The 27,728-nt window shown below is 37.4% G+C and overlaps 1 protein-coding gene across 7 annotated transcripts in view; it reads right to left on the bottom strand.

Annotated features, from left to right (window-relative positions):
- RAPGEF2 (Rap guanine nucleotide exchange factor 2) overlaps window positions 1-27,728 on the bottom strand; it is a 217,572-nt gene that overhangs the window by 77,059 nt on the left and 112,785 nt on the right. For 4 of the 7 annotated variants that reach the window (XM_020781418.3, XM_020781421.3, XM_073001508.2 and 1 more), the window contains exon 7: window positions 24,543-24,560. The exons of 1 other annotated variant lie outside the window; for it this stretch is intronic. In XM_020781418.3, the coding sequence (XP_020637077.3) occupies window positions 24,543-24,560 (18 nt within the window). 2 more of the 7 variants (XM_073001507.2, XM_020781422.3) reach the window with 2 other exon arrangements.

The following is a 27,728-nucleotide window of genomic DNA, read 5'->3' as shown; positions in this document are numbered from 1 at the left end:
AGAATGTTGCCTGGCCGCGGTTAGGGGCTGGACAAGGACAAATAGGCTGAAATTGAATCCTGACAAGATGGAGATCCTGTTGTTAGGAGGGCATCCTGATAGGTTAGCGGGCCTGTTACCTGATCTTGATGGGATCACATTCCCCCTAAAGGATCAGATGTGAAATCTTGGTGTATTCTGGACCTGGCTCTCTCGATGGAGAAACAGAACAGGGCAGGTTTTTGGAGTGGCATGTCTAACAGGGATGTTGTTTTGGTGATGGGCTGGGAGAGCAGAAAAGACATAGGATTATTTTCAAAGCATGAGATTGTCATGGGAAAAGATTTGATCGCTTTTGCAAGAGGAGAAATATCTGCCAAATAATTTCTGATTTCATCTGACTGAGAGCAGAGAATAGTCAGCCATCTTTACTCAAGGGTCCTGTTGAACAAGCTGTTATATATTACTTTCTTTTTAACTGTGACCACCCAGAGCCAATGGCAATTTTACCAACATTAGAATATATACAGTATCTGCACAGCTTTGTAAATGGCTAACAGCTTAAAAGAGTCTGACAAAAATGGCTGCTGACAACTATCCCAACATAACTGCCTCTGAAATTAAACAAAGGTATTCCCAATATTAATCAAGTAAAATGTAAGCATTTATTTCTCCAGAACAGGACTGGGAAATCTGTGTCCTTCCAGACTGATGCACTCCAAATCCTCTTCTAGTCTGGCCAATGCAGAGGAATGATAGTAGTAACGGTTCATAATCCTCTTGAGGGCTATAGGTTGCCCAGCCATGCTTTAGAATAACTGTTCTCTCTAGAAGTTCACAATTCTTCAAATGAAAACTAGGATTTTACATCATTACAGATTTCATCAGTTTACAGAGTGACAATAAAGGATTGTTTCTTTACAATGGAGTGCAGAGACAATTCAATAAAAAATTTACTGGAATCAAATTTGTAGTTTTTATATAAGCATTATTATGGTTGGCATTATGAAAGGCCAAAAAGTGCAGTTTCAAAAAACTTTTTCATTTTATAGTAAAATGAGTCCCCAATAATAGAATATGCATGTCCTAAATTACCTACCCATGCGCTAAAGCAGGGGTAGGCAATTTCTGAAACTCTGAGAGCTGTAGGCACTCACTGCTAGACTATGGAGGGCCACATTTGTTTCCATGTCTTTCTCAATCCAATTCTTCTTTGGGAAGACCAGCGGTGCTGGAGGAGACAAACATGACAAAATTGTCTCCCATGCCCTCTAGATGACACAATGGGACTTCTGACAATTAAAAAACAATAATTCAGGGAGCAATGGGGTGGAGGGGCCCTAAGGATGGTGGGAGCCAATTGGTCTACACCAAGCCCAAGGGCCACATTTTGCTTACCTCAGGTTAAATAAAGTTGTGTGTAAAATAAGGTATTCTACTACAGATAAAACTTTTTTTTAAACAAAAGAATGAAGTAAAAAGATAAAAATGTGGTGGCACCTTAAAGACTATCTGTTATATTTTAATGTAAGTCTTCATGGACACATTATCACATTAGTCATGGTATCATCGGTAGCATCAAGAGGTTCTGTTAGCATGTCTGAAAGTTATTTGCAGATTGGCATCCTTACTCTGGTAAACTACAACAGGACAAAACTTTCATCTGAACATTTCTCACAGTTAATTGTTAGAAATGTGTGTTATATTTAGTACCATTAGATGACTTTAAACCTCTTCTATGAAGTACATTTCCCCCCTGCAGAAACTCCAACCCCACCCCTCAGCACAAGATACAGAAAGCCACTTTAACAAGTGTGTGGTCTTTTTTATATAAAAAAAACCTTCCTAATGTGTAAGCAGACCCATAACAATTGCAACTTAGTTACAAGATTCCATGGGATGAATCATCCAAAAGCCAGCAGAGACCAATTTAGAGAGACAGAAACTGGACTACTGGGATAATTTCAGATTAATATTTATCGACATGTTAACTTGGCTACCTGTGGGTAAACATGACACAGAGTGTGTATGTATTTCATAAGACTTAAAAGGCCAAGGGTATAAAATTTACAATACATATTTTAATTCACAAATATACTAGAGTATGTTACAAACTATGCTGAAATGACAAAACAATACTGATAGAAATGATGGAAATACGTCTGTTGCACAATATATCATTTCAGATTATAGTCACCTTATTGACATTAGATATAGGTATAAAGCACTCCATCAAATGCTATTTCATGTCAGATTTGTACTTGTTTATTAATCTTCTACACATGAAGTACAGTATATAATGCAGATAATACCTCACTACCTTCTATTACCCTGTTATCCTGAAAATAAGACCTAAACTGAAAATACGCCCTAGTATTTTTCAGGATGCTTGTAATATAAGCCCTACCCCAAAAATAAACCTGTTAAGTGAAACCCTGCCTTCCACCATTGCGCAGCAACCAGAAGGAAGACGACACAACTGTATTTTAATAAGTGTAGATTGTTGTACATGAAATAAGTAAAACATCCCCTGAAAATAAATCATAATGTGTTTTTGGAGCAAAAATTAATATAAGACCCTGTCTTATTTTCAGGGAAACACGATAGTATTAATTTATAAAATTTAACATTCCCCCTTTTGTTTTTGTTGTCAACAGAAAACAGAAACCATTTGAAACATACAATGAGCACAATACAATTCAAAGAATTGTTAAGCACTTTCTTCCAGATGATTCTTAGAAATTATCCCTAATAGTTTATCTAAATAAAACATGTGTATTTATTTCTAAAAGGCTATAAGTTTGGAATCAGACCATCCCCTTTTTATGAGGAAGCCAGGATGTCACAAAGGAGAAATTCCCAACTTCACAGGAAACTGAAAATTCAGAGTGGGATGTCACCACTGTCTCCACGCAATAACATCACTTTCTACTTAGTAGCTGCAATTATATACAGATTTCATTTTTCTCACAATATACTAATATAATATACATTGAAAGCTACACTAGAATGCATGCCTTTCAGTATCATGGAAACTGTTTTTGCAAGAAGCAACAGGTGGAAAGGGCCATATCCTCTAACTCTGGCTTATAGTTTTTATTGGAGGCGTTTCAATGGCTATAGTGGGAATTAAGATAAGGAACTCTGGTTCAACAAGGTCTCTTTATGTTACTGATGGTTATTTAAAATCCTGGAGGATGTTTGTCAGAGGCCCACCCATGGCTGTTCTCAGCAGGGAGCCTTTTTTCACATCTCTGCACAATCATATTAATTATAGACGTTTTGCTTCTACACTGGTTTAGCATGACAGTCTTTGATTCTTTTCTTCATGCAAGAAGTCAAGGTTGCTATGTATGCAAATACATCTGAAGTGAGAGTGAGCATTGGAGCAATGTCTGCTGTCATCACACTGATACCTCTCTACCTCCAGGGGTAGGCAGTGCAAGTTATGCAATTTCTAGGGGAAGATGCAAGGCAGTTCTTTCCCAATGAAATCCAACATGCATACATCCCCAATTTAAGATGGAATCATATATAGCAGTGAAGAAAACAGACATATCAATTCACATATATGATATTTGAGAAGATACTTGAATAATAATATTTATTGCAGTAGTCAAAGACCATGGCAAGATAAAACAGTTACAATCAGTCAGACTATCAGTAAAAATAGCTAAAACTTGTGCAAGAGACATAATAAATGTACATACATGTTAGGAACCTTTAAATCAGTACTTCAGATACCACTGAATCAATACTTATGAGATAAATCGATCAGTTACAGGTGGTATTTGACTGTGATTGTATTAAAATTAGTGAGTTTACCAGATTACATGCATGCTATTATATTTTCAGAACTCAGTACTGGTTTTAGTCCAGAGTCCTTAAATTTTTCCCTGGATCTAGCCACCTTTATTGTAAATAGAGCAACGTTTTGGGTCATTTATTGGTTTGTCCCTTGAAGCAGAAAGTCCAATTTATCTTTCATGTCCTAGAGCTTCCTTCTCTTTAGCAAGGGATCTAAATAGCATTCTCTGATGTTCATATATAACTGACAGTCAAAAATATAATGAGTTATAAGATACTTGAAGTACTGTACAAACTGATGGTTATGTCTCTTTACTGACAACTTGTGGCACAGAAAGTAGATTACTTACCTAAACTTGGAATAATTTGAAGTATCTATTTGGCATCTCTAAAGTCACTATATCTTTGTTTAGAAATATCAGCAATTAACTGATACTGTATTTAATTTCATTTGCAACAATAACGCTTTTATCCTTATGAGTCTACCTCACACATATATATTAGTCATCATTTTATGCATTTTCAATTGTACGCTACTGCACTTTTAGAAACATGGGGAAATTCCTCATTTCACGTTAGTCCTATTATAACTTCAGCAGGACAAACACATAGCAAGCAAGCTGGAGAATGTGGAATGTCTGTATCCAGGTGTTCTTCAAAACCCCTATCTGCAGATTTTTCAAACATTTTTAATATATTGTACTGGCTAACCATAAATATTTAAGTAATGTTAATGACTGATGAATTAGCGTACTGTTTAATATTTCTTATGAGTTTAAAAACAAAACTTAAAATGATTAATCTAGGCCACAATTCAGACATCCACAAGAAGAGTCTGGCACCACCCAAAGGGGCTTTGACCTCTATTTTTCAAGTAGCAGCCTCCTGCACAGCATGGCAAACTGTTTAAGAAACTCAGGGAAATTTCCAAAGCAGTTTTATCAATGCTGCATTGGAATGGCTGGGTGGGGGTCTGCCATTTAAACAAAATACTAAAAAAGAAGCCCTACTGGGCACATCTTGTAGGTCTCAGGACTGTGGCCTTAAATGCTTGGCATTCAAGGCCCACAGACCTAAAGATCGTGTATTCTGCCTACAAATGTTATTTTCACAAACAAGCAACCTGAATCACAAGAGGAGTTGCATGGCCCATGGGATCAATTAAAAGAGCTAGCTTTACTCCTTTTAAATTATCCCTATTTTCTTTACATACTAGCAAATTTAAAATGCTTATAGCATGCCAGGGCAAAATTACAGAGATCTTTTAAACAAGGAAAACATAGTATTGCCTAAAGAAGCTTCATGCCTTTAAGAAATCTTAACTTTAGAAGAAATTTAAAGTCAGAAATTGAACTGAGGTATACCCTATAGAATGTATAATATTGCAAAGTTCTCTATTTAGAAGCAAACAACTTCCACATTTTAAAACATAATACAGAAGTCAAAATCGAAACTATAACAGGCATCTGTTTTAGAACCATTACACCCCAAATCATAGTAAAATAAACATGAATACACACAGTTATAATTTAAAATTATATTTAGGAAAGCTTTTCCACAAAACAAGCAGAATTTGCCATACTTACTGAGTGTTTCTCCTGCTGGCCCATAACTCCATGGTTAGCTGGGATTGCAAGAGGTTTCATAATGAACAAACATATGCTGATCTGAATTTACACATCATGTACCAATGTCTCATGTATAGCAAATCACTCTCTACTGCATTAAATTAAACAAACAAAAACCATGGAGAAAACCAAGCCAAATGTTGCTCACAAAATCTTTCACACTTGTAATGCAGAAAAACAATCCAAGCAGCAGCAATTGTCTCCATTTTTATAAGATCTGAAGTCTTAAACGTGTAAGGATGCAAAGTGCCTGGCAACACCATACATATCCAGCATTCTTCTACAAGAACGAGAGCATTCCCTGAGAGCAAAAGGGAGGAAAAAGAGGAGGGAAAAAAAAGCTAAAATGGCTGACTGCACACAGACTCCCTCAAAAAAGCTTAATACAGTATTATGTTAGGGTGCAGGAGCCAGCTTCCTGCATTCAACCAAGCATTGTTAGTACTCCAGTTTAATTTGCAATCATAGGAATAAAGAGCCCCTCACCCCTGTTATAAAAAAAAAAATCGGGGCAGACCATGTGAATAGGAACCTCCTCCCTGGCTGCTAATGATGCTGACAGGGTGACCAGTGATCTCTGTTCCACTCAACTAACCAAGTTCGCACAATTAATCCAAGCAGCATGACATTGACGGACATTTAATTTAATGATGCCTGTCCCTCACATTCAAGGAAATCATGTCTACCACCAAGAGATTCACTAAGGGAAAACAAAACGGGGGGGGGGGGGGGACACCAAGCCACATACACAGAGAAAAACCTAGAGAATCATGAGTCTCAATGTAATACGCCAATATAATTACGTTATTGTGCTTACTTTGGAAGACCATGGCTGCAGGCAGTTGGCATAGCAACGCACAAGGAAAGCCATTTCCTGGGTAGAAAGAACGCTTCCTTTTCTAAATAAAAAATTCCTCTTAGGATACAAACGGCATTGCTGCTTCCTGCAGAAAGCAAAGACACTGTAGTCTGTCTCTTAACCTGCACACAGGCACACTCAATGCAGTTCTAATGATGTAAGTGGATCTCTCACTGCCTCCCTCCCTCTCCCTCTATACATCGAAATATTCAACTCAAATGGAAGACACATTCCTTGCGGCTCGCCCCCTCGGCTGCTTAACTATTTCACTCATTAAGGTACTGACGGACAATTCAGATAGAGTAACAAGCGCTTGCCTGTATTATGTCAGCTTCTGTAGGTCAAGCAAATCCCAGAAGGGAAGAAATCCATTGATTGCTGGCTCCAAAGAATACCAATGAAGTCAGGGTGGGAATAAGGAAAAAGACTTACTTGAACAGGCACTGAACTAAATATCATTTTTCACCTAGATGAATATAAAGCAATGGTGTTTGCTTGACACCTCCTCTTTCCTTCCCCCACCCAAAAATAACATTGCGGCAAAGCTGTAAATACCTTTATCAAGTATTTATTAATGGCATACTTGACAAGCTTTCATGGACACATAGGTACAATATTGTTCAGGCTTACGGTAACAGGGAACTGAAAGGGGCATCGGCACAAATTTTCCCAATCCTTGGCTAAAAATGCTTACATAAAGTCTATGCTTTGCTACAAAAATTGAATGTGCAGTTTAAATTTTAAAAGATGTACAGAATACAATATTGTTAAAAGTAGGCATGCACTTACTCTATACTTACAACATGCTTCATAACATACTATTTCATCTTTAAAAATGGAGAAATTAACCTAGCCACTCCCATGTAAAACTAGTTCTATCAGCACAGCATTACAACATAGGAATTAAACTGAAGGGCACACTCCAGCCAAATAAACTAACATTACAAGTATAGATTGCACATACTTGAAGCAACACAAAGCCATTATGAAAACCATTGCATTTTATACAAGCTATTATTGAAAGAAATAGTAAAAACAATTTTTGCTATCATTTTTCAAACTATGATACTATTATCTCTCTCGTACATCACTCCTGAAACTGGAGCCCACAACATTGCAGGATTTGTGAGAGGCCAGAAGAGATGAACTACTGCATCCTTGCTACTGTGATAGTAGAAGTTCTATTTTATTTATTTATTTATTTATTTATTTATTTATTTATTTATTTATTTATTTATTTATTTATTTATTTATTTATTTATTTATTTAGATACTTCTACTTCAATACTTCTAAAAATTAGAAGTTTTGAAATAACTTTAACATATTCTTCATGACCAATACAAAAAAGTACTTTAAACAGAAGAAGAAGCTTCTTCAACTAGACACAAACAGTCTCTATCAGTTAATCTAATTTGCTATACAGTGATGCTTTTCTGTATTGACTGCAGGTCAAAGAGGCTAAAAGCTCATTTGGCACACCAAAAGGTGGTTCTTTAAGAGTCTGTTTTAATAAAACTGTTTCACGTGTTTCTAATGTTTTGGGCTGTTCATTTTTTATGAGATGTGCAATGATTAAGTCTGGGCTGTTAAGCTTTCTGACCCATGATAAACAATTTCTTTTTAATGTTAGAATGGAAACATTGTTCCTAGTATTTCCAGAGTATTTCCGTGAGCACTGTAAATTACTGTGGCAGTATACCATTGTCATTTGAAGCAATGGTCTCTCAACATGCCCTTCACCGTGGTAGCACATACAGCCATAGTATACAATTTGTGACTATAAGTGTGCCAGTCACTCTAAAAGTTCCAACATTTTTTTCTGACTGGAAATAATTAAACTTTACTCTCTTCTCAGGTTTCAGAGAGAGAAAGTGACATAACATGGAGTCTGGAAAGGAGAAATGTTCATAGGGAATGGACTGGATCAGTGAAAGAGGCGTCTGTACCTTTCCACTCTCTAAGAATGTATCTTCCCCACTACTGACTTCTGTCCTTACAACTAGTGCAGTACTATTCCCAATAAACAAGACTCCCCATCCCCCTTGGCATGTCAATCTATCTTCTGTGCTTGAATGTACTTTTTACCCACCAATTACCTTTAAATAACTTTTAACTATCACTACTGATCTGTCATCCTTTAGGATTAGCAACACTTAATGACCACTGATTGACCATGACCATGCCAGACACTTGCATACTCTTCCCCTGCCTGTTACCACATAAATATCCATAAATATCCTGCAAATGGAAGGCCAAACACTTCCAGAACTGCAAAACAGAAAAATCATGCTTTTAAAAAAGTATTCACCTAAGACAAATGAACAATAATGTTTAAGCAACAAACTAAACTTCATCTCTATCGTATTCACTCTGATCTTACTATGCCAGGCTACATTAATGACATGTTATCCAACTCAATGAACATAAGCTGGAATCCTATTACATTTTTATACCACTGTAACTCAGACAGCATAGATCTGAGTAGTAAATTCCCATAAGAAGCCAGCATAGAAAATTTGCTGTTGAATGCCAAGTCTGCCACTGAGACTTAACACCAACTGAGATCCACCTGCCAATATAACTAACAGGACCTAGGCCAGTGAATATTTTTTTTCCAGAAGCAAGATGGGGATGGATTGAATTCAGAAGAGCTAAATTCCAAGCGTGTTTATCTTAAAGACTCCCCTTAATACCTACTCATAAAAGTAACCAGCTTCATTATGGGTTAGAACAATCTAATTCAAAAAAGACCAAAGCCTCCAAGAAAAGTTATGCAAGTATTGAAATTAGACACTTTGTGCCTGTCCTGTCTGAATGAAGCCATGGCTGGTTAGAGTCCTAGAGATGTCCACTATTATATGACTTTACAGCTCACTAAGGCAGATGTCAACCCAGTTCATGCCTCTGAGAGGAGACTGTCCTACAACACTGCCAAATGGGAAAGCCCTATAGTATGCTACTGGACTTCCTTCTCCCTCACTGTTTCAACCCTATTGACTACAAATCTATGTGCTGTTTAACCTCTGAGGATAGCAGTAGGTGCCTCAGACCAATGAACTGACTGAAATTAATTAAAGAACAAATAATTCCCATTTCTAGGGCCCCCATCACATATACTCCAGGATTCAGGTGTCTAGGACTTATTATTTCGGGGCTATTACTCGGACAGACATGGTTTACTTTGTGAGAGCTAAATGCAGAGAGAGATATACTTTGATTCTAGAGCTAACAAATGCCCTAGATGTGAACTGGTCTCCTCATATGTAGTAGGTTAACTACAAAAGATTAATTCCATGTGCTTTCTCAGCATGAAAGGCTAAAAGAAAAAAGGGAAAGGTAAAGAAAGTCCCCCCCTCATTCAGTTGATCAGCCAGCAACAGAATGTTTCAGTACTTAACTTTTATACAGTAAAGGGGTTATTGCTCATGCCAAAAATAGGTTCCACAAAATGAGTGTTGAAGCAATGGTGCCGCTGTGGAAATGCTTCATTAGAAGATTACTTAAATGAACAGAGCACACAGTTAAAATAAATCAGTCCAAACAACATGGCTTTTCTAGAAAGCAGAAGCAGATCTAAGAGCACCTTGAACAGAAAACTCACAATTTCATAAGGCAAGCTATGAAAATGTCACAAGTCTAATGGAAAGCTTAAATCAATAACATATTATTACTAATCCAGTTGTTGACCACTACTTTAGACTTTTTATTTCTATACTTTAATACACTACAAATATCAGTTGTAGTTTGCTTCTTGCAGAACACATTCCCTTACATCACAACATTTAAACAACTTGCAGGAATCAGTTTCTCCTAAACAAGTCCAGAAGATTAGTATTTTAGAACACATATTCTTACAAAGCCAAAGCAACAAACTATAGTAGCTCATTTTTCTGACAAGTTGCTTTTGTAACAAGTTATTCTTTTATAGTAACAAGCTGGACTAAAGTCACTTTTTTGCCTGTAAAAGCCATGACCGCAATTTGCTATTTTTTAGGGGAACAAGAATGAGACACATATCTGCCTGTCACTCATTACTGGTGGAGGAATGATGTTTGGCTCAAGCAATGGTAAGGGAAGAAGGAAGCATTACAAAGACGGCTCATTTTGAGCTGCTGCCTTGGCTTTAATTTTTTGTGGATTAAGTGTTTTGAGGATTGGTCATGAGAAGAAGAGAAGGGGGAGTGAGAGCCAGTAACAGCAAAGCCAGCCCTAGAAGAAAAGAGAGGAAGAAGGGAACTAATCCAGGGAGAGATTCAGTGTTCATAGTAAGATGCCCAGACAATTAAAAATCCTTCCATGGCAATAACTATTTGTGACTTCTTCCTATTTGCAAGCTTACCAAACTCTTTTCCAAAGCTGATATATCAGAATCTTTTACATTTTGCATGCCTTGTTTCCTCTCAATTTATTTCCTTTCTTGAACTTTAACCCAAGTTCTGAATTTACAGTAGGGAGCAAATTCATCAATTATTACTATTTAATAATTTCCAGCCGGGGTATCATAACGTATATTGGAAAAACAGGTATAGCAAAACGCTGTCTACGGCAATGAAAACAAAGTGATGGCTAAACATATCCAGTGGTGATGGCACTGAACTACAGATCACATCAACTTGTACTCTTGAGAACAAACAGAGGCTGGAGAGGATGAACTTGTACTTTAACAAGGGACATCCAGCAAATGATAAGTGACCTTCCACTAACGAAGCAAACCACCCAACTACAATTTATACACATCTCTGCCATTGTCTGAATCCATTTACCAATGGGTGAGTGTCTGTGATTAATGAGAGTAAATTGCACCTCTCTGCAAAATTTAACATCTCCCTATTGGAGAACAACCCAAAATGTTATCCAAAGTGAAATCAAGCTTATATAATATGTTTTATGAGCTAGTCACCTGACCATAAAAAATAAATTCAAAGAAAGTATGAAAAAATATAAAATGTGCAAAAAGGTAACATTTCCCTGGCTACGCGTTATAACCTGTCAACATTCAAAATCAGTACTTCTAATGCAACATATATTGCTTGGTTTATCCATTTGCTAATGTTATAGACCACTTGTACCAATACCCTTCTGTTGGTTTGTTAAGACGGACAAACCCATAATCAAGATCTTTAATATATCAAGAGCATAGTGGACATATTGGTGCCTCAGTTGGATTTGCTACTGACATCTCCAAATCTTGCTTTGATTGCAGATTGATTGATCATAAGATACATTTGTTCTTTGATTTTAGAGAGTTTTGTTACGTCTACAGTTTCTACTACTGTAGCAGTGTTTATAAAGGTATTAAATATTTTTAAACCACGGCTCTTGTTTAAATAGTTGCTTTAAAACAGAAACGTTGAAAAGCTATGAAACTGTTTGTGTCACTCCTGCTATTAAATGCCAGCAGTTCAATTAGCAGGATTTACTAAACTAGAAAATCTGCCATATGCAAAAAGCACATGAGTCCTAAGCTGAAGAAATACTTTAAAATCTATTTTAATTATACCTTAGAAAAAAGGAACTTACTTGTTTCCATTTTGGTACAGCTTACAGTCTAATACCCTGAAAAGTTCAAAAGAGGGAATGTACCAGCATCAGGACAAACCTGACAAATGTTCATGATTTTCACTTTGTGGAATATCTGTAAACCTGCCAAACTGTTTGTATACCTTCTTTCTGTAACAACAGAAAGTGTAGAGATGCTTTTTTTAACTGCCCAGAATAAACTTTTGCACTAGCAGTATATAAATTTATTAAACAAATAAAATTAGAAAATACTGTAAACTACAACCTTACAATCAGATGAAAGGGGGAATTGCTTCTTTAAATATCAATAGCATAATATGAATAAACATTAATTTTTTTAAATGAAATCCAGTAAAGCTAATGGATACCTCTTATCAACAATGTGTTTGCTGCTTGTTGTGGGTTTTTCGGGCTCTTTGGCCGTGTTCTGAAGGTTGTTCTTCCTAACGTTTCGCCAGTCTCTGTAGCCGGCATCTTCAGAGGACAGCACTCTGTGCTCTGGACAGCACTCTGTCCGCTGAAGATGCCGGCCACAGAGACTGGCGAAACATTAGTAAGAACAACCTTCAGAACACGGCCTAAGAGCCCAAAAAACCCACAACAACCATTAGATCCTGGCCATGAAAGCCTTCGCGAATTCAATGTATTTGCTCTTCCTACAAAAGACACTAGTCACACCCACACAAGAGTGCATACCTAGTATTTTATCAACAGCTTAAAGACCAAGTTGCAAAGCATGAGTACTTTCTAGGTTGAGTGTTCTTGCAAAATAAAACTGGTTTGTGCAAATTGCTGCCAAGCCATGTATTTGTACAGGAGCTATTGAAAGCTACATCTTTATTTTCTTTTTGTAAAATGCAAACATAAAACTGCTCCAAAAGGCTTAACATTCAGTGAGCCTTACTTTCCAGCAAACATGTTTGGCTGCATAGTATTATGAGATGCCGAATGACAAAAAGACCATGCAATTGTAATTGTGCACTGCAGGAAAAAGATGCAATCCTTTTGCCCTTGACTTAACTCTTGTGGAATTAATTCCATTATACAGACAAAAGCCCACTTCAGTTAGATGCATTATATGACCACTTTGTTTCCTATCCTTATTTTTTTTCACAGTAGTAATATTAGGCACTTGGACAGTAGAATCCAAGTGAAGTCAAGGGGAATCAATAAAGGAGGAACCATCAATTCCTAAGCTTAACCCATCTAAATTGCTGACTAGGGTAGAAGATAAGGAGCAGGGTTTTTTTTCCCTCCCATCACTCCTTCCCCTTCTATTTGGTGATACTTTCACTCTCTTCAGATCCATTGGCTAAACTCTGTTGCACATGTCATGCCACTGGAAGAGAAATTATGTAACTTGCCTCTAATTAAAGATTCCCTGCTAAGATTCCACATTCCTTAAACTTAATCTGCATTCATGATCTGGAATCAAAGCAGGAATTCTTTCATTAGTGGTAACCTAATTCATGAAACAATCTCAAACACATTGCATCTTTTGGTTTGTTGCATGAATCAGATGTCTGCAAATGACTGGAGCAAAAATTTGTGAGTTTGATTCCCTGCTGTGCCTCGTTTGTGTGCCCTTGGACAAAGCTATACAGTCCTTGGGCGCCTCCAGAAACAGGGAATGGTAAACCACTTCTGAGTATCCTTTACCTGGAAAACCCTGAAAAGGGTCATCATAAGTCAGAATTGATTTGGTGGCACATAATTATTATTGTTGTTGTTGTTAAATAAAGAATCCCAACTTCATTTCTGGGTTGTGCATGAAGCTACATGAATCACATGCAATGAAATTAAACAACGAAGAGTCAAAGGAGGGACTCTTTAATCAGATGCAATATGCCACTACAGGTTAGAAAATTTCCCTTACACCAGTGTAACTTATGCGAGAGGATTCTGATCAATAGGAGAGTAAGTAGCCACACTAGCTTCAGGGATGATGCAGTTTTTCTACATGTATGAGCAAAGTACAGCATGTGTCACCCCTATGGACACCTCAGCATCTTTGAGTCTTCCAGTCCTCCACTGGTAATTTTTCCAAAACAGAAATTGCCCCCAAATTCCCCTTGTGTCCCCTGGAGACTGGGTCAATTTTACCATGATCTGGAGAACCCCTATGCCCCCCAAATGTCCTCTTTTTATTATTGCCAATATAGGACACAGCAGTGTTTAGCAGGTGAATGGATGACAGCAGCTTTTTAAAGAAATTCTGGGGAGAGGGGAAAACATGATTGGTTATGGCACTTCAAGATCCAGGGATAAACACGTGTGGTCCCAGGACCCCTGGAAATAGTCTAATTCTATTCTGCACTTCCATATTTTATGCAATGTGGAAACAGGAGGACTTAAAATCTTACAGATCTAAGAAATTCTTCAGTCTGCATAGAATATATTGCTTTTCACCCCTTATTCCTGGAACACTGATAATGGTGAAGTTCTTCACTGCCACAATAGGAAGGTCCCTGGAAGCACAAATTACAACTTAGAGGCCATCTCTAGTAGTTTAGGTTCCCTAAGTTATATAAATTAAGCCTTAACTATCCGATAATGTTTCCTATATTACATAATATAAAACTTTATGGCTATGAAGCAACTTTTGAAAGCAGATTAATTTTGCATTCTTAAACATGCATGTCGATACTTCTTTAGCATATGAATTGCTCAAATGCATCAACTGGAAGAGAAAGGTAAAAAAGACTGTGCCCTCTTAAACACTGAAAATTACACAAGAAATTCCTAAATATTAATAAAAGATATAGGTTTTATTAAATATTAGACTATGACATTGTATTAATAAATTATTAAATACTGCCCAAAATCATGTTGCTTAGTTATGCCCATGGAAGCCACATGGCATTACTTGCTGTGTGTACTTGTGAGCAATTAACAGGTCGATATGTGGATTTTCTGGTTCAAGCAAAGTCAGCGAATATACCAATGGGACGGAAAGTAGGGATTTGTTAAATGCATACAAGAACATGCTTTTTGCCTTCCACAGGTGTAATTAAGCAGCAAGATTTGGGTCATTATATATTATGACATTTCTGTGAAAAGCAGTGCAGTGTTGTGTCAAATTGTATTTCAGGAGACCAAGATTCAAATTCCCACCTGGCAATGGAAATTCATTGGGGTGAGGATGGTGGCGGCTCAAATAAAACCACTCCTTATATATCTCATACACCTTCAAAATTCTACTAGGGTCACTGTAAGTTAGAATTGATTTGATGGCACATAACATACATATTACAACTTCCTTCCTTACTTAATTTTACTCTATAAAAATAACATAATATCATTAACTCAAGACTGAATAAGTATATTAGCAAAAGTGTTTTCTAAACCTCTTCCCTGGTGACAGATCAGCACTAACAACTCTGGTGGGAAATGTATAATAGTCAACTAAGGAACTAAAATATTTACATTAAAATCCAGAAATTCTGTCTCTCAATAAGTAGCAACATGTTTCTGAAAAACTATGTTGTTAGTTGTATTAATATATCCAAAGTACCTAAATGGTAACAACTGCCGGACAGATATTTTAAAAAAGGACAGTTCTGATCACAGCTCAGTCAAAATACACTCCTTCTCTAGACATTTTAAGAAAACAAATAATTTTAAGAAGAATAAAATTATCAATAAAGACTGAATTAAGAAATAAAGTATACAAAACTGAATGGGCTCCCCACAAAAAAGAAAGCTAGATGTTAAACTCTCTGAATTTAGTAGGTAAAAAAGCTAAAGCAAACCATGACTTTAAATATTAGATTATATTTTAGTTTATAAATAATACGTATAAAGTGAGTGGAAGTCTTATCAGTTCTCACTGTAAAAACAGTGATGCTCTAGTACAGAGCAGTACAGTGGGCATGGCAATTTTTTCAGGTGTTACAGGAAAAAATGCAATACTCTTTCTGTTGTCACTGCCTCACAGATTACTGTTGCATATTATTTTATTATTAATTTATTGCAATCCTAACCTGGTTTTCCAATACTAGTTACTGTTCAAGGTAATTTATAATCACCTTAAGAATTATTAATAAAAATCAATAATTATAAATCAAAATTTTGATTTTTATTTAAACCGTTAAGAAATTCACTTTTAAAATTTAAATCATGATTTAAATTAATTTGATTTGAATCAAATCAACTCTGAAACATAAAAACAAGAAGTAAAGAAATGAATTCAGATACAGAATAATTAAAATCAACTAAAACCAAACTATGACCAAGTATAACTCAATTCAAGGTTTCATGAATTCTGATAGTCCTGGTAACCAACTATTTTAAAAAGACCATAACTACAACAGATTGACAGGAAGGTTATATAACGAAAATGGTAAGTAGAATCAGAATGGGTAAAGATGGGAAGAGAGTTGAAAAAGGTACACATAGGAGTAAAGCAAAACAACAACAACAACAACAACAACAACAAAAAACAGGAATTTGAAGAATATTACCCTACCCCCACTCCCCAAAAAAAGGAAGGTGAGGAGGAGGGCGTATATGGCAAAAAGATGATCTTTGGGATGGTGGTTATTATAAGCTACTATGTTAAAACTACCTGCCATTCTGCCAAATGATTATTTGTTTTTTCCAATTATGAATATAACAAAAGATACAAATCCGTAAATGCCTCCTAGTCTACTGGAATTTATGCATACCTCACTCCACACTGGCTTAAGGTATGCAGTGAAGAAGTCTTGTTGCTCTGCAGGAACAGGTGGTGTCAGCGGATTCATTTGGGGACCAGGAGACAGGATGAGTGGTTTAATTAATGATCCCTAGAGGCCAGAAGCATATACGAAAACCCTAAAACATTACATTATTAGTCAGTTCTGTTAGTGCAGTTCAATTCTATCATGAACTGTGCAAACTGATGTTCATTTCAAAAGCAGGTTATCAATTTAGTCATGCTGACCAATATTACTCATCAAAATTCATGGTTTATCTAAGAAAATGTGTGATCTATTCTATCAAAGAACCATGGTTGCTTTTCCATTTTCATTTTTTCCCCAGGCTGGCATAAATTATACACTATTTTCCACTACAAAACTCCATACACCGAGAAAATATTTTTGGCAGTAAGGTACCAATTTTAATTCCCCACTGAAGTTCTGAGTGCAAAAGAAAGGGAAAAAAGAAAACATCTTTCAAGGAACAGAAATCTCATGATATCTTAAACACTAACAACTTTTATGGCATAATTTCCCAAAAACTAAAGCAGCTTTACCCAATAAACTGTGCTGGATGACAGGAACTATAGTGCAGCACCTTTGTAAGGCACTGTAGTGAGGAAAGCTGGGCTTGAGTCAACATTTCAGATGCAACATCCTGGGCTAGATCATAAGCTCAGGTTCTTGGAGGTTTATTAAGGATTCAGAAAGTCACCAGATATCTAGCACGTAAGAGCCTTCCAACAGGATCCTCAAAATGATGGTACGAATTTTTGAGCAACACAATCTCTTCCCACATAGTTTCTCTGTACTCTGTTGTTGCAGAAATCTTTCAGCCAACTCTAAGAGTTCAGAGCACAACAATGAACGATGCATGTGAAAGAGATGCAAGGAAAGGAAACACTCTTTTTGCCTCTCTTATATACTGTATCTGCCGCCACTCCTGTTCCGATAAGATGACAGGGGAGTGCAGTGTGCTTGACCTATGGGATTTTGACTTCTGAGAGGGAGTTTTCAATCGCTTACTTAATGCTGATTCTTGCAGTTCAATCTCACATGGTCTCAAATGATCTTTTATGCCATCCTTAATTTTCACTGCTGCAATTTCCTTAATATTCAAATACTGAAATATTCATAATATTTCATGACCAACTCTATAAGTTTTCTCTTTAATAATGCCTTCATGTTATATTATTTTCAAAATAAGTATTAGTTTAAGGTTACTATAAAAACAATGTTAAATATTTTGGTGCACAGGAACAGATATAAGTTCGAAAGCCACAGGAAGGCAATATGTTTGTTAGGATGAACTACGACTCTACAAGACTGAAAGCTTCAGTGTTCTCCAGAACTCTTCATTAAAATAAATGATTAAAGCAGAGGGGAAAGGAGAATAGGTATCTAAAATTTGGCCAGATGCTGTCATCATAAGATCTGCAGTTAAACACAGACTGCCCATAAGAATGCATACTGGGATGGAAAACAAGTTGTGAATCTCCATAGTTGAAAACTCAATGTCTACTTTTGCATCTTGTCAAAAGCAAAGCACAAAGGCTTATGAGCCCCACAGAACTAAACTGTAAATATTATCAAGAAGATTGAGGAACCCTCAATGCAAATTAATGGGGCTTTGGAAACTGGGAAACTAAAAGAATTAACATAATCCAGTCTTCACTGACTTGATGCTCTTCTGATTTGTTGGACCAGAACTCCCATTTTCCTCAAGCAGAATGGTCAATGGCTTGGCATTCTGGAACATCAGTCCATTATATCTGAAGAGTAATAGGTTGGAGGGGGCTGACACAAGGTATAAGGTATTTTATCTTCAGACCACTAAGCATAATAACTATGATACAACTAAAATATTTTACGGTATATCACCTGGTTGTTCTTGTATAAGCTACAACAGACAAGGATCCATATTAATCGAGCCAGCTTGATTTAAAAGCAATTTTAAATTAGAAGACTTACTGACCAAAAATCCTGTTGCCTACTGTAATAAGTCGCAGCAAGAGTAGCCCCATTGAATCAATGGGGATTTGGTGAGTCAATTCTTTTGTAAGTCCCGCTGATTCAAAGGGCTTAGTATAGTTGCAAAGTTCTTAGTATAATTTCAATTTACTACACTAAGTGAATGGATTTCGGCCACTGGATACTAGAGATAACATTTTTAGACCAACACAAACCCAGTACCAGGACTTCTATTTCTTTTATGGTATTGCAAGATGCTTAAACATTGGGCATTCACATATTGCAAAGTTAATACAGTGGTGCCTTGACTTACGACCATAATCCGTTCCAAAAGATGGATGTAACTCGAAATGATTGTACAGTGGTGCCTCACTTAACGATCACCGCTTGTTCTAACAGGGAAAAATCGCTTAACAATGATCGGTTCCCTGCTTCAGGAACCAATTTTTTGTTAAATGATGATTTTAAAACAACTGATCGGTGGCTCTAAAATGGCTGCCTGCTGTGCCAAATGGCTCCCCGCTGTGATTTAGGACAGATTCCTTGCTTTACAGACACTGAAAATGGCCGCCCCTACGGAGGATCTTCACTGGACGCTGAGGTATTTAGCCCATTGGAACGCACTGAACCAGTTTTCAATGCATTTCAATGGGCTTTTTCATTTTGCTTCATGAGGATTTCGTTTAACAGCGATTTCAACGGAACGAATTATCCTCATCAAGCGAGGCACCACTGTATGGTGAATCACCATTTCCCATAGGAATGCACTGAAATGCAGTTAATCCGTTCCAGCTGAAAAAAATCACCAAAAAGCAAACAAACAAACAAACAAACCCCTGCAAAACTCATTGGAAATGCAATTAATCCTTTCCGGCCGGGGGGGGGGAAGCAATCAAACATGCAAGGCCCATTGGAAATGCACAGAAAACAAATGGAGCAGATCGGAAATGCACAGAGAACAAAGGGGGCAGGTTGGAAATGCAAAGAAAACAAAGGAAAAAGCAAGTGAAGCATGCAGGACCCATTGGAAATGGGGGGAAAAACCCCAAAAGCAACCAAACCCTCCAAGACTCATTGGAAAACACCCAGAACAGTTCTAAAAAGCAGAAAATAGCACCCTACTTTATCAGGCAGCCGGAAGCCTCCATGCGCGCGCGCGCGCGCGCGCGCGCGCGCGCGCGCGACACACACACACACACACACACACACACACACACACACACACACACACACACACACACACACACACACACACACACACACACACACACACACACACACACGCAGAAGCAGAAGCAGAAGCAGAAGCAGAAGCAGAAGCAGAAGGAGGCAGTCCCAAGCCTCCTCTGACACACTCTCTAACTGCTGGGGCGAAAGAGCTACAAAGAAGAAGCCTCGTCGCCACCTACAGTTAGAAATTTGAATTTCCCACCTTTTTCCCTGACTTCTTCTGTTCATAAGTGGAAGCTCCGATCGCAAGTAAAAGCAAAATTTTGCGGACAGAGCTGGTGGTAACTCAAAATGGTTCATAAGTTGAGGCACCACTGTACCCATCCAAAAAAATTGAAAGATATTAATGTTTCATATTTTTTCCAAATTACTAAGATATCTTCTACTAGCCAACATTCCCCTTAATTTATAGGCAAGTTGCAATTCTCAATTACACAAACTTTGTCTTTAAGACAAAGAACAATGAAATACATTTACTTGGAACAGCTCGGCATGTAACCTATTGCAAATAAAATACAACATTGAAAATGGGCATAGACTGTGGATCCTGAGGGCAACCTTATCACGTGAAAGCATAGTTCTACAGACCTAGGAATCTGCTAGCATATCACATATTGAATGGGAGACCTCATCGATCTGAACAAGAAAGGGGAAAAGATAGCATAAAAGACGGAGGCAAAAAAAATATTAAAAATATATTTTCCTGGATTTGTTCAGAGATATGAAAACATTCCCTCTTAGGTGTGCGTGTGCACACACAGCTTCATTGGTGCCACACAGTGGCAGCTGGGGTTATGCCTGTTTACTTCTGGGTTTTGGAGGAAACCATGCCCCTGCGTGCAGATGAGTGAGGTTCCCGAGCAGCGGGGATGACAACTGGAGGAAACATTGGATATGAACTATTAAAACTGATAGACTGATTTTTACATATCCCTCCCATGTATTTTTCCCCATTCTTGTATGTTATGTGCTGTCTGGTCTTGTATGGCTGTAAGTATGAATGATCCATATGGTGTAGACATATGGGTACAAGTGCCACATTAACATATAGGGTATGGGAAGGAAACACTGGGGAGGAATGAATGTACTAGAGTCAAAGACAGATATGTTTCTTTCACATATGCAATGAAAACTTTATATTAAAAGGGGAGGTTGCTAAATCTTCTGCTAAAAGTATTTAGTATGATTCAACTTATATCTGAATAATATACAAATCAAGCCATTTGCCTCACCTCCCAAATGTTACTTAGAAATATCTGTGCAACATCCCTAATAGATCTGTATCATTATAGGGCAAACAATGCAGCACAGCTAATTTTCATAAATTGGAAACAGGACTCAGATTAGCAAGCATATTGCTGACACCTAAACTGCTTGAAATATGATACACAACATCCTTATTGCACTGAATTTCCAAAGCAACCAGAAGACAGGTCCAATTATGGCATCAATGCAAGCACTTCTTCCAAGGGAAATGAAAGAACAAATCCCAATGGGCACACACAAAGTCTGCAGCGAGGATGATGTAATATAGGCAGAAACACACAGACAGAAGCTGGAAATTGGGTAAACAGCAAAGCACACAGTATGTTCAGCACCTGCACACTGCTCTGAAATGTCACATAGCTTATGGAAACTAAAAGTGTAACCTTCTCAGAGTGAGGAATGTCCAGTAAAAAAAAAATGATATCCATTTTGGGATATCATTTCTGTCAAGAAATAATGTGTAGCAAAACAAAGGTAAACATGCCACTCAGCATCAAGAAATCCTCTGATTCTGATCAGATTACAAAACTTAAATCCTGTCAAATTATTGCAGTTATCTCTTTCCTCTCCGTATCTCTTGTCCTAGCCTTACCGAGTTGTGCTTTCTCCCAATACTATCACTCATTCTTCTTCTATCCTCTTTCATGTCTCCCATCTAACGATCAAATTCCAATATATTTCTCTTCTCTATTCACTTTGTTCTCCATTCTCCAAGTCAACTTCTGAGGTGGATTTAGGTTTGTTTATCATCTCCCTATGTCCACTTGAGTCTTCTTCCCCAATTTCCATTTGGCACCTGCATTTTCTTCCTCAGCCTATTCTGTATTTCTGGCTTCTGGCTGACCCACCTACCAAGCTTACCAAGTTAGTTTCTTTCTTTGAATTTTTTCAATGGTTGGGTGAGTGAACCTTCAAAACTTACTGTCAGTGAGCATCCAACTACACATCATCTTCATTTTCCAAAGTACATCTCTGGGTTCCATGTAGGAACAGCTTGAGGTAATGAAGAAGGTGGGCAGTTGGAATATCAGGATAAGAAAGAAGTAATATATTGGAATAGGTAAAGGCCTCATGGGTGCCATGAGAGGTCTTGGTGGCAGCTACAGTGCCAATGGATGTGGTATTGCAGAAGGCAAGCCTAAAGTAATTTAACTACCATCCATTTTTCTATACCAGTGACTAATACAATGTTGTCTTACCTCTTTCTTTATACAGCTGTGGTAACATGCACCTTTTTCTTTAGCAAATAATGTTCCATAAAGCAAAGAATGCTTAATTTAACGTTCATAAAAGAAAGATGTGCTGTGGTACCTGCATTTTGGAGTTCAATTGGTTTTAAAAAATCTAAAACTAACATATCAACATCTGGTAAGTTTTAGTGACAACTCTCATCTATTCATGTTAAACCTGCACCTGTATTTCTTGGTAGGAATTCATCTTGCACGAAGTATGAAACTAAACACAAAGCTTAGAGACATAAACAAGAAGCACATTCAAGTGGACATACTAACACACTTCAAAGTAGATATTATACAGTGGTGCCTTGCTTAGTGTCCCCTCACGTGAGCCCGCCACTGCTGCCATAGAAAAGTTTGGGCAGGCGAGAGGAAGGTGTGGACTTTTCCGCGAGAAAAAGAAAGAGGGCGGGAGGCACAGAAGGGTGGGAGGGAGAAAGGACCGCCACCAGAAATTGGACGGGGGGGGGAAGCCACTCAAACGCCTCGCTACACAGCCTCTCCCAGGCTGTCCCACGCTCGGCGGTTTGCTTCACCTCCACTTTCCTTCAGTGTCGTGCTTGTCCAGCCAGTGGGAAGCTGGGAGGGAAGGAGGGAAAGAGAGGGCGGGCTCGCCGTGGCAGCCCGGGCCCTGCGCTTGGCCTCTTGCAAAGCCAAACTAATCCCTTCCCCGCTGCCCTCGCTCACATTTCTCGCCCGCCTTCTCTTTTCCCTGCCTATGCCTCCGGGAGAGACGCAACTCCTCACAGTTGTCCTTCCAGAGGGTTTTTTTGCTTTTGTTTTGAGGACATGCCGGCTAGGAGGGATGCATGAAGACGATATTTTGCCTCGCTTTACAGGTACCCAAAATGGCCGCTGCTATGGAGGAACTTTGCATAAGGTCAGTTTTTAAACCCATAGGAACGTATTAAACGTGTTTTAATATGTTCCTATGGGCTTTTTAAAATCGCTTAGCGATTAAATCACTTAGCTACGTTTTTCCTGGAACGGATTAACGTCGCTAAGTGAGGCACCACTGTAGTTACAAACAACAATTGTCAGCACTAATCCATGTATGTAAATAGGGCTAAAATGATAGATACCAGCACCTGCAGCTATGACAGTACAGAAATATTTTTAAAAACAGGAAGAAAAGATGATTGGTGATACAATCTGAAACACTACCAGTGTAATTTTTTCAAAGAAATTGAAAGGCCAGTTAAATCCTACAAGTCATACACATACAGTATGTGCTATATCCATGGAAGAGCAAAAGAGGGCTAAAATGCTAAGGGCTATGGAAACTCCAATGTGAACATGAAGTTCTCCTTCCTGGAAAAGCTTTTTCTATTTGTGTCAAATTATTTATTTGTTCATCCTTTTAAAGAAACTAACAAGTATTAATCTAATATTAAAATGTCGTTTTGTTTTGACTCTCATTCTTAAGGCCAGTACTCCCTCACTGTACTTACTAATATTCATGAGGAATATTTTTAAATGTTGGTACCTAAGAATTTCGCATGAAATCCTAGATGCTGTATATGCTTAACTTGCATGCTGACCAGTGCTTTTCTATAACAAAGTAAAATAATCCCTTTCTCTCTGCCATACTGACTTCTTTATAGTCTCAAACAAAAGTCTCATTCATTATAATTTGAACAAGTACAAAATTCTGTAGAGAATAATCAGAATTTATTCTGCAAGAGAAAGTCTCACAAATGTTCAGATTGCATTAGTATTATTATATCTAGAACACTAACCGCTGCAATCTATTTTTTTTACTACAAAATATTGTTCTTATATAATGAAATGTAAATGCTGTTAGAGAATGGAAAATTTAAAAGCATAATACCAAGTACATAAATGAAAACAGGCTGCCAAGGGGATTGCTGTATCTTTTATATTTTTTAAAAAATGTACTTTTAAATGAGTTTTATTCAATAGTTTTAAAATGTAGTATGCTTAATTGTTCTGAACAGTATTCTAACTATCTTAACTTTTGTGGTTGAAATATTTTGCAAGCCATCTTGGATCCCTTAACTGGAGAAAAAACAGGGTATAAATAAAAAGAATGAATCAATGAATGTCTTGAATGAAAGCACTTAACAATTTGTTTTATACACTGATGCCACAGGACAACTTCTAACAAGAAAATATGACACAATGCATTTTAAAAAGTGTAACTGAAAAGGAAATAATAATGATGTGCCAGGATCTACATGTGTTTTATGTTTTTCTTTTCACTGAAATACAAATCATAAAGTGGCGCAAAAGGAATGTGAGACAAATTTAGCAGCAACAAACCATAATTAAGGCATTAGTCACACTCCAAGCTGGAGGGGGGAGGTACAGGAAGAGTTAGAGGACCATACACATAAGTTACAATACCTGCTGTTTAGTGCATTCCTGTGAGCCAAAATGAAATGAATGCCATATAGGAGGAAAGGAAAAGATGAACATTATCAGAGGTGCCAAAACATATATTATTATTATGAAACTAATGTTATTATGTAAGAAAAGTACTTAAATGGAATCATGAGTTGTCTTGTAAATACTCTTTCCTAAGCTCTATAAGCCATTTAACATACAGCATTGTACTGCAAAACTGCCAAGCTGCTTTCTTGAACAAATGACATCTATATTTTATTTTTTGATATTATGTACAACACTATTTCAAATACAATCAGTTAGGCACATACTATCTCAGCAAACATACTATAAATCAAGAATGAGAAGATACTACCCTGTTTCCCCAAAAATAAGACAGGGTCTTATATTGATTTTTGTTCCAAAAATGCATTAGGGCTTGTTTTCAGGGGATGCTTTATTTTTTTTTCATGTATAGTCTATGTTTATTCAAATACAGTCAAGTCATCATCTTCTGGTTGCTGCACAATAGTGGAGGGTGGGCTTTCACTTAACTGGAGCTTATTTTTGGGGTAGGGCTTATATTACAAGCATCATGAAAAATCATACTTATTTTCAAAGTTAGGTCTTATTTTCAGGGAAACAGGGTAGGACTTTCGGGGGGAGGAGGGTCCAAACTTTACATTACAATGATTTGCTACCACTGCATGCTTAGAGAAAAAAAATCCACACTCACAATGGGTCAAGTGTGAAAAAGCAACAGCCCAAACAAGGCTCTTTGGCATATTTCCATCATGTGTTTAGAGAAGCACATCTTCCTACACATCAATTAATTTCAGGATGAAATGCAAATTTAAATGATTCCGTTTGTAGTAAATAAGTGCTTAATTACATAAACAGACCAACCAAGAAGCATGTCATATTATTATGTAACATCAACTTTATGAGACTTCATAACATTATTTGTAAAGGACAATAAAATTTGGGCCAAATTATATTCAACATGAAGTTACTCTAAAACTGATGACTACATCAAAACCAACCCTGAAAGTTAAGCCTTCTGTCACATAAAACATGTGGTTGTTGAGAAGTTTCCAAAACACGCACATAAAAGCCTTTTAAATTAAAAAGAGATGTAGCCAGATATAGATATATGCAAACACTTTATACACCAATTGTAGATACAATACAATAAGTGGCAATAATGTAAAGAACATGATTTGTAGCAAAGAAGGCAGCAGATAATCTCCAGTACTCAGAGACAGCACACGAAAAATCCCAAGTGGTTATACACTCACAAGGCTGTGTACTGTATTATGTGCATCAGAAGACTTTCAGAGTCAACAGAAATAATCAAAAACACTAAGAAGAAGCATAGTAGTTTTGGGAGACTTCTATTGCCGATATGATTGTACTTGGACAGAGCTCAGGAATACTGTTACATTTAAGCATACAGTATAAACTAGAAAATGCAGCTATAGGATTCTAGACAATATAAAAGTGATCCTGCCAAGAAATGGCTGCTGTCTGGAGGAAATTAAGTTCCTATGATTAATGGGAACTCTGTAACTCTTATCAAGCTAGGTGAAAAACATGGAACTTGGGTTTTTTTTTCTGGAGAAACAAGTTGGAGTTTATTACAAGAAAAATTTTCCCTCCCCTTCCCTATATAAGTCATATATTGCCATGATGATCCAATTATCTCTAATTTCAATGCTTGATTTTTGCATGTAATTTATTTGAGGTTGACCCAGGAGAATTTTCAACTGGTGCAGAATGAAGCAGCTCAGCTTCTAACTCAGCATGAGCAAAATGTGGGCCTCCAGGGATCCCAGTGCACATTTTGTAGCTTTGGGTGTGCCAGCCCCTCAAATGTCATTAAAAAACAACCACAACAGTTGTTTACTGAGTCCTATTATGTTCTCTAGGGTACATGGGGTACAATTCTACCATGTTTTGAGGCTCCCCCAGCACCTGTGCCCCTCCATGAAATTTTGATATATTTTTAATGTTTTACCAAGAGATGTGTTTTTTTCCATTTAAAAAAGCACCACTTTTTTTAAAAGGGCGGGGGGTAGGGGGCCAAAGTAATGGGAATGACCCTCAGAAGTCCAGAGATGGATGAGTGCAGCCCTCAGACTTCTGGAGGATGACCTCCCATGTTCTAACTGGAGTTTTCAGGTGGGCACACGTTCAGCTTTTGCTGTGTAATCATATTAATCACTTGTAGGCTTCCACCTTTAAAACCTTACAAAATAGGGACCTTAAGAACAAACTTGTTTCATGTATGTCTGCCTGCCAATTTGTGATCAAAACATTTGGCCTACCTTCTAAACCACCCATCTAAAAGGTAACTGTCGCAATCCCCTCTGAGGTTCCTATCCCCCCAGGACTTCACAAGGTTCTTGCTATTCTTTCTTCTTTGCTGCCACCAGATAGTAATACTTCAATATCAATTTAAGTATTGAGACGTGTGTGCTTTCAGAACATAAGTCTATTAAATAGGTTAAGATATTGCTTCAAATCTCTTTTAACCCTCTGCTTCAATCTACACTCTTACAGTTCTCTAACTCACTCTTTGTCCACTTTTAAGCCACACACAGTCTCTCTCTCTCTCTCTCTGTCTCAGACTCCATCCACCAGTCTTTTTATCCTCCTCCCTCCCCCCTGGCTCCGCCTTCCGTCCACTCATCAATGCATCAATGTTCTGTGGTGACAGGCAGGTGAGGTCAGGGCTGTATACGCTACAGTAACAACTAGATCTTGACATTTTCAGCACTAGCTATACAAAGAAGATCCTCCAGAAAAATATGAAAAGATGCCAAAAATTTATTGTCCTTCTGCAAAAGTTAGAAGTTTTCTGCTTTATCAGGTTTCAAGGTAAAAATGTATTTTAGGCACTTTGTTTCAAGTTAGATAATGTGAAAGTTTTAAATACGGTTTTATTTTGTGCTGCCGTTGGTTACCACTCTAAGCTCTGAAAAACAGTATAAATATTTTGACGTATAAAAACAAATGACAATGACCATAAATTCTTGTGATTATGGAAGTTTTGGTGATGCCATGCTCACTACTGATTGTATGCGCATGTAACGTATTTCTCTGCACAGTTAGGTAACAGGGCCTGTTCAACTAAAACAATAGTAGGAAATGCCATAATGTAAATTCCTGCATTACCCAACTATATCAGATCCATTCCTGCAAAGT

This window comes from Pogona vitticeps, chromosome 5, assembly GCF_051106095.1.
Source record: "Pogona vitticeps strain Pit_001003342236 chromosome 5, PviZW2.1, whole genome shotgun sequence".
Classification (NCBI taxonomy): domain Eukaryota; kingdom Metazoa; phylum Chordata; class Lepidosauria; order Squamata; family Agamidae; genus Pogona; species Pogona vitticeps.
Note: the sequence above shows the minus strand (reverse complement) of the source record. Positions and strands in the feature narration are given on the sequence as shown.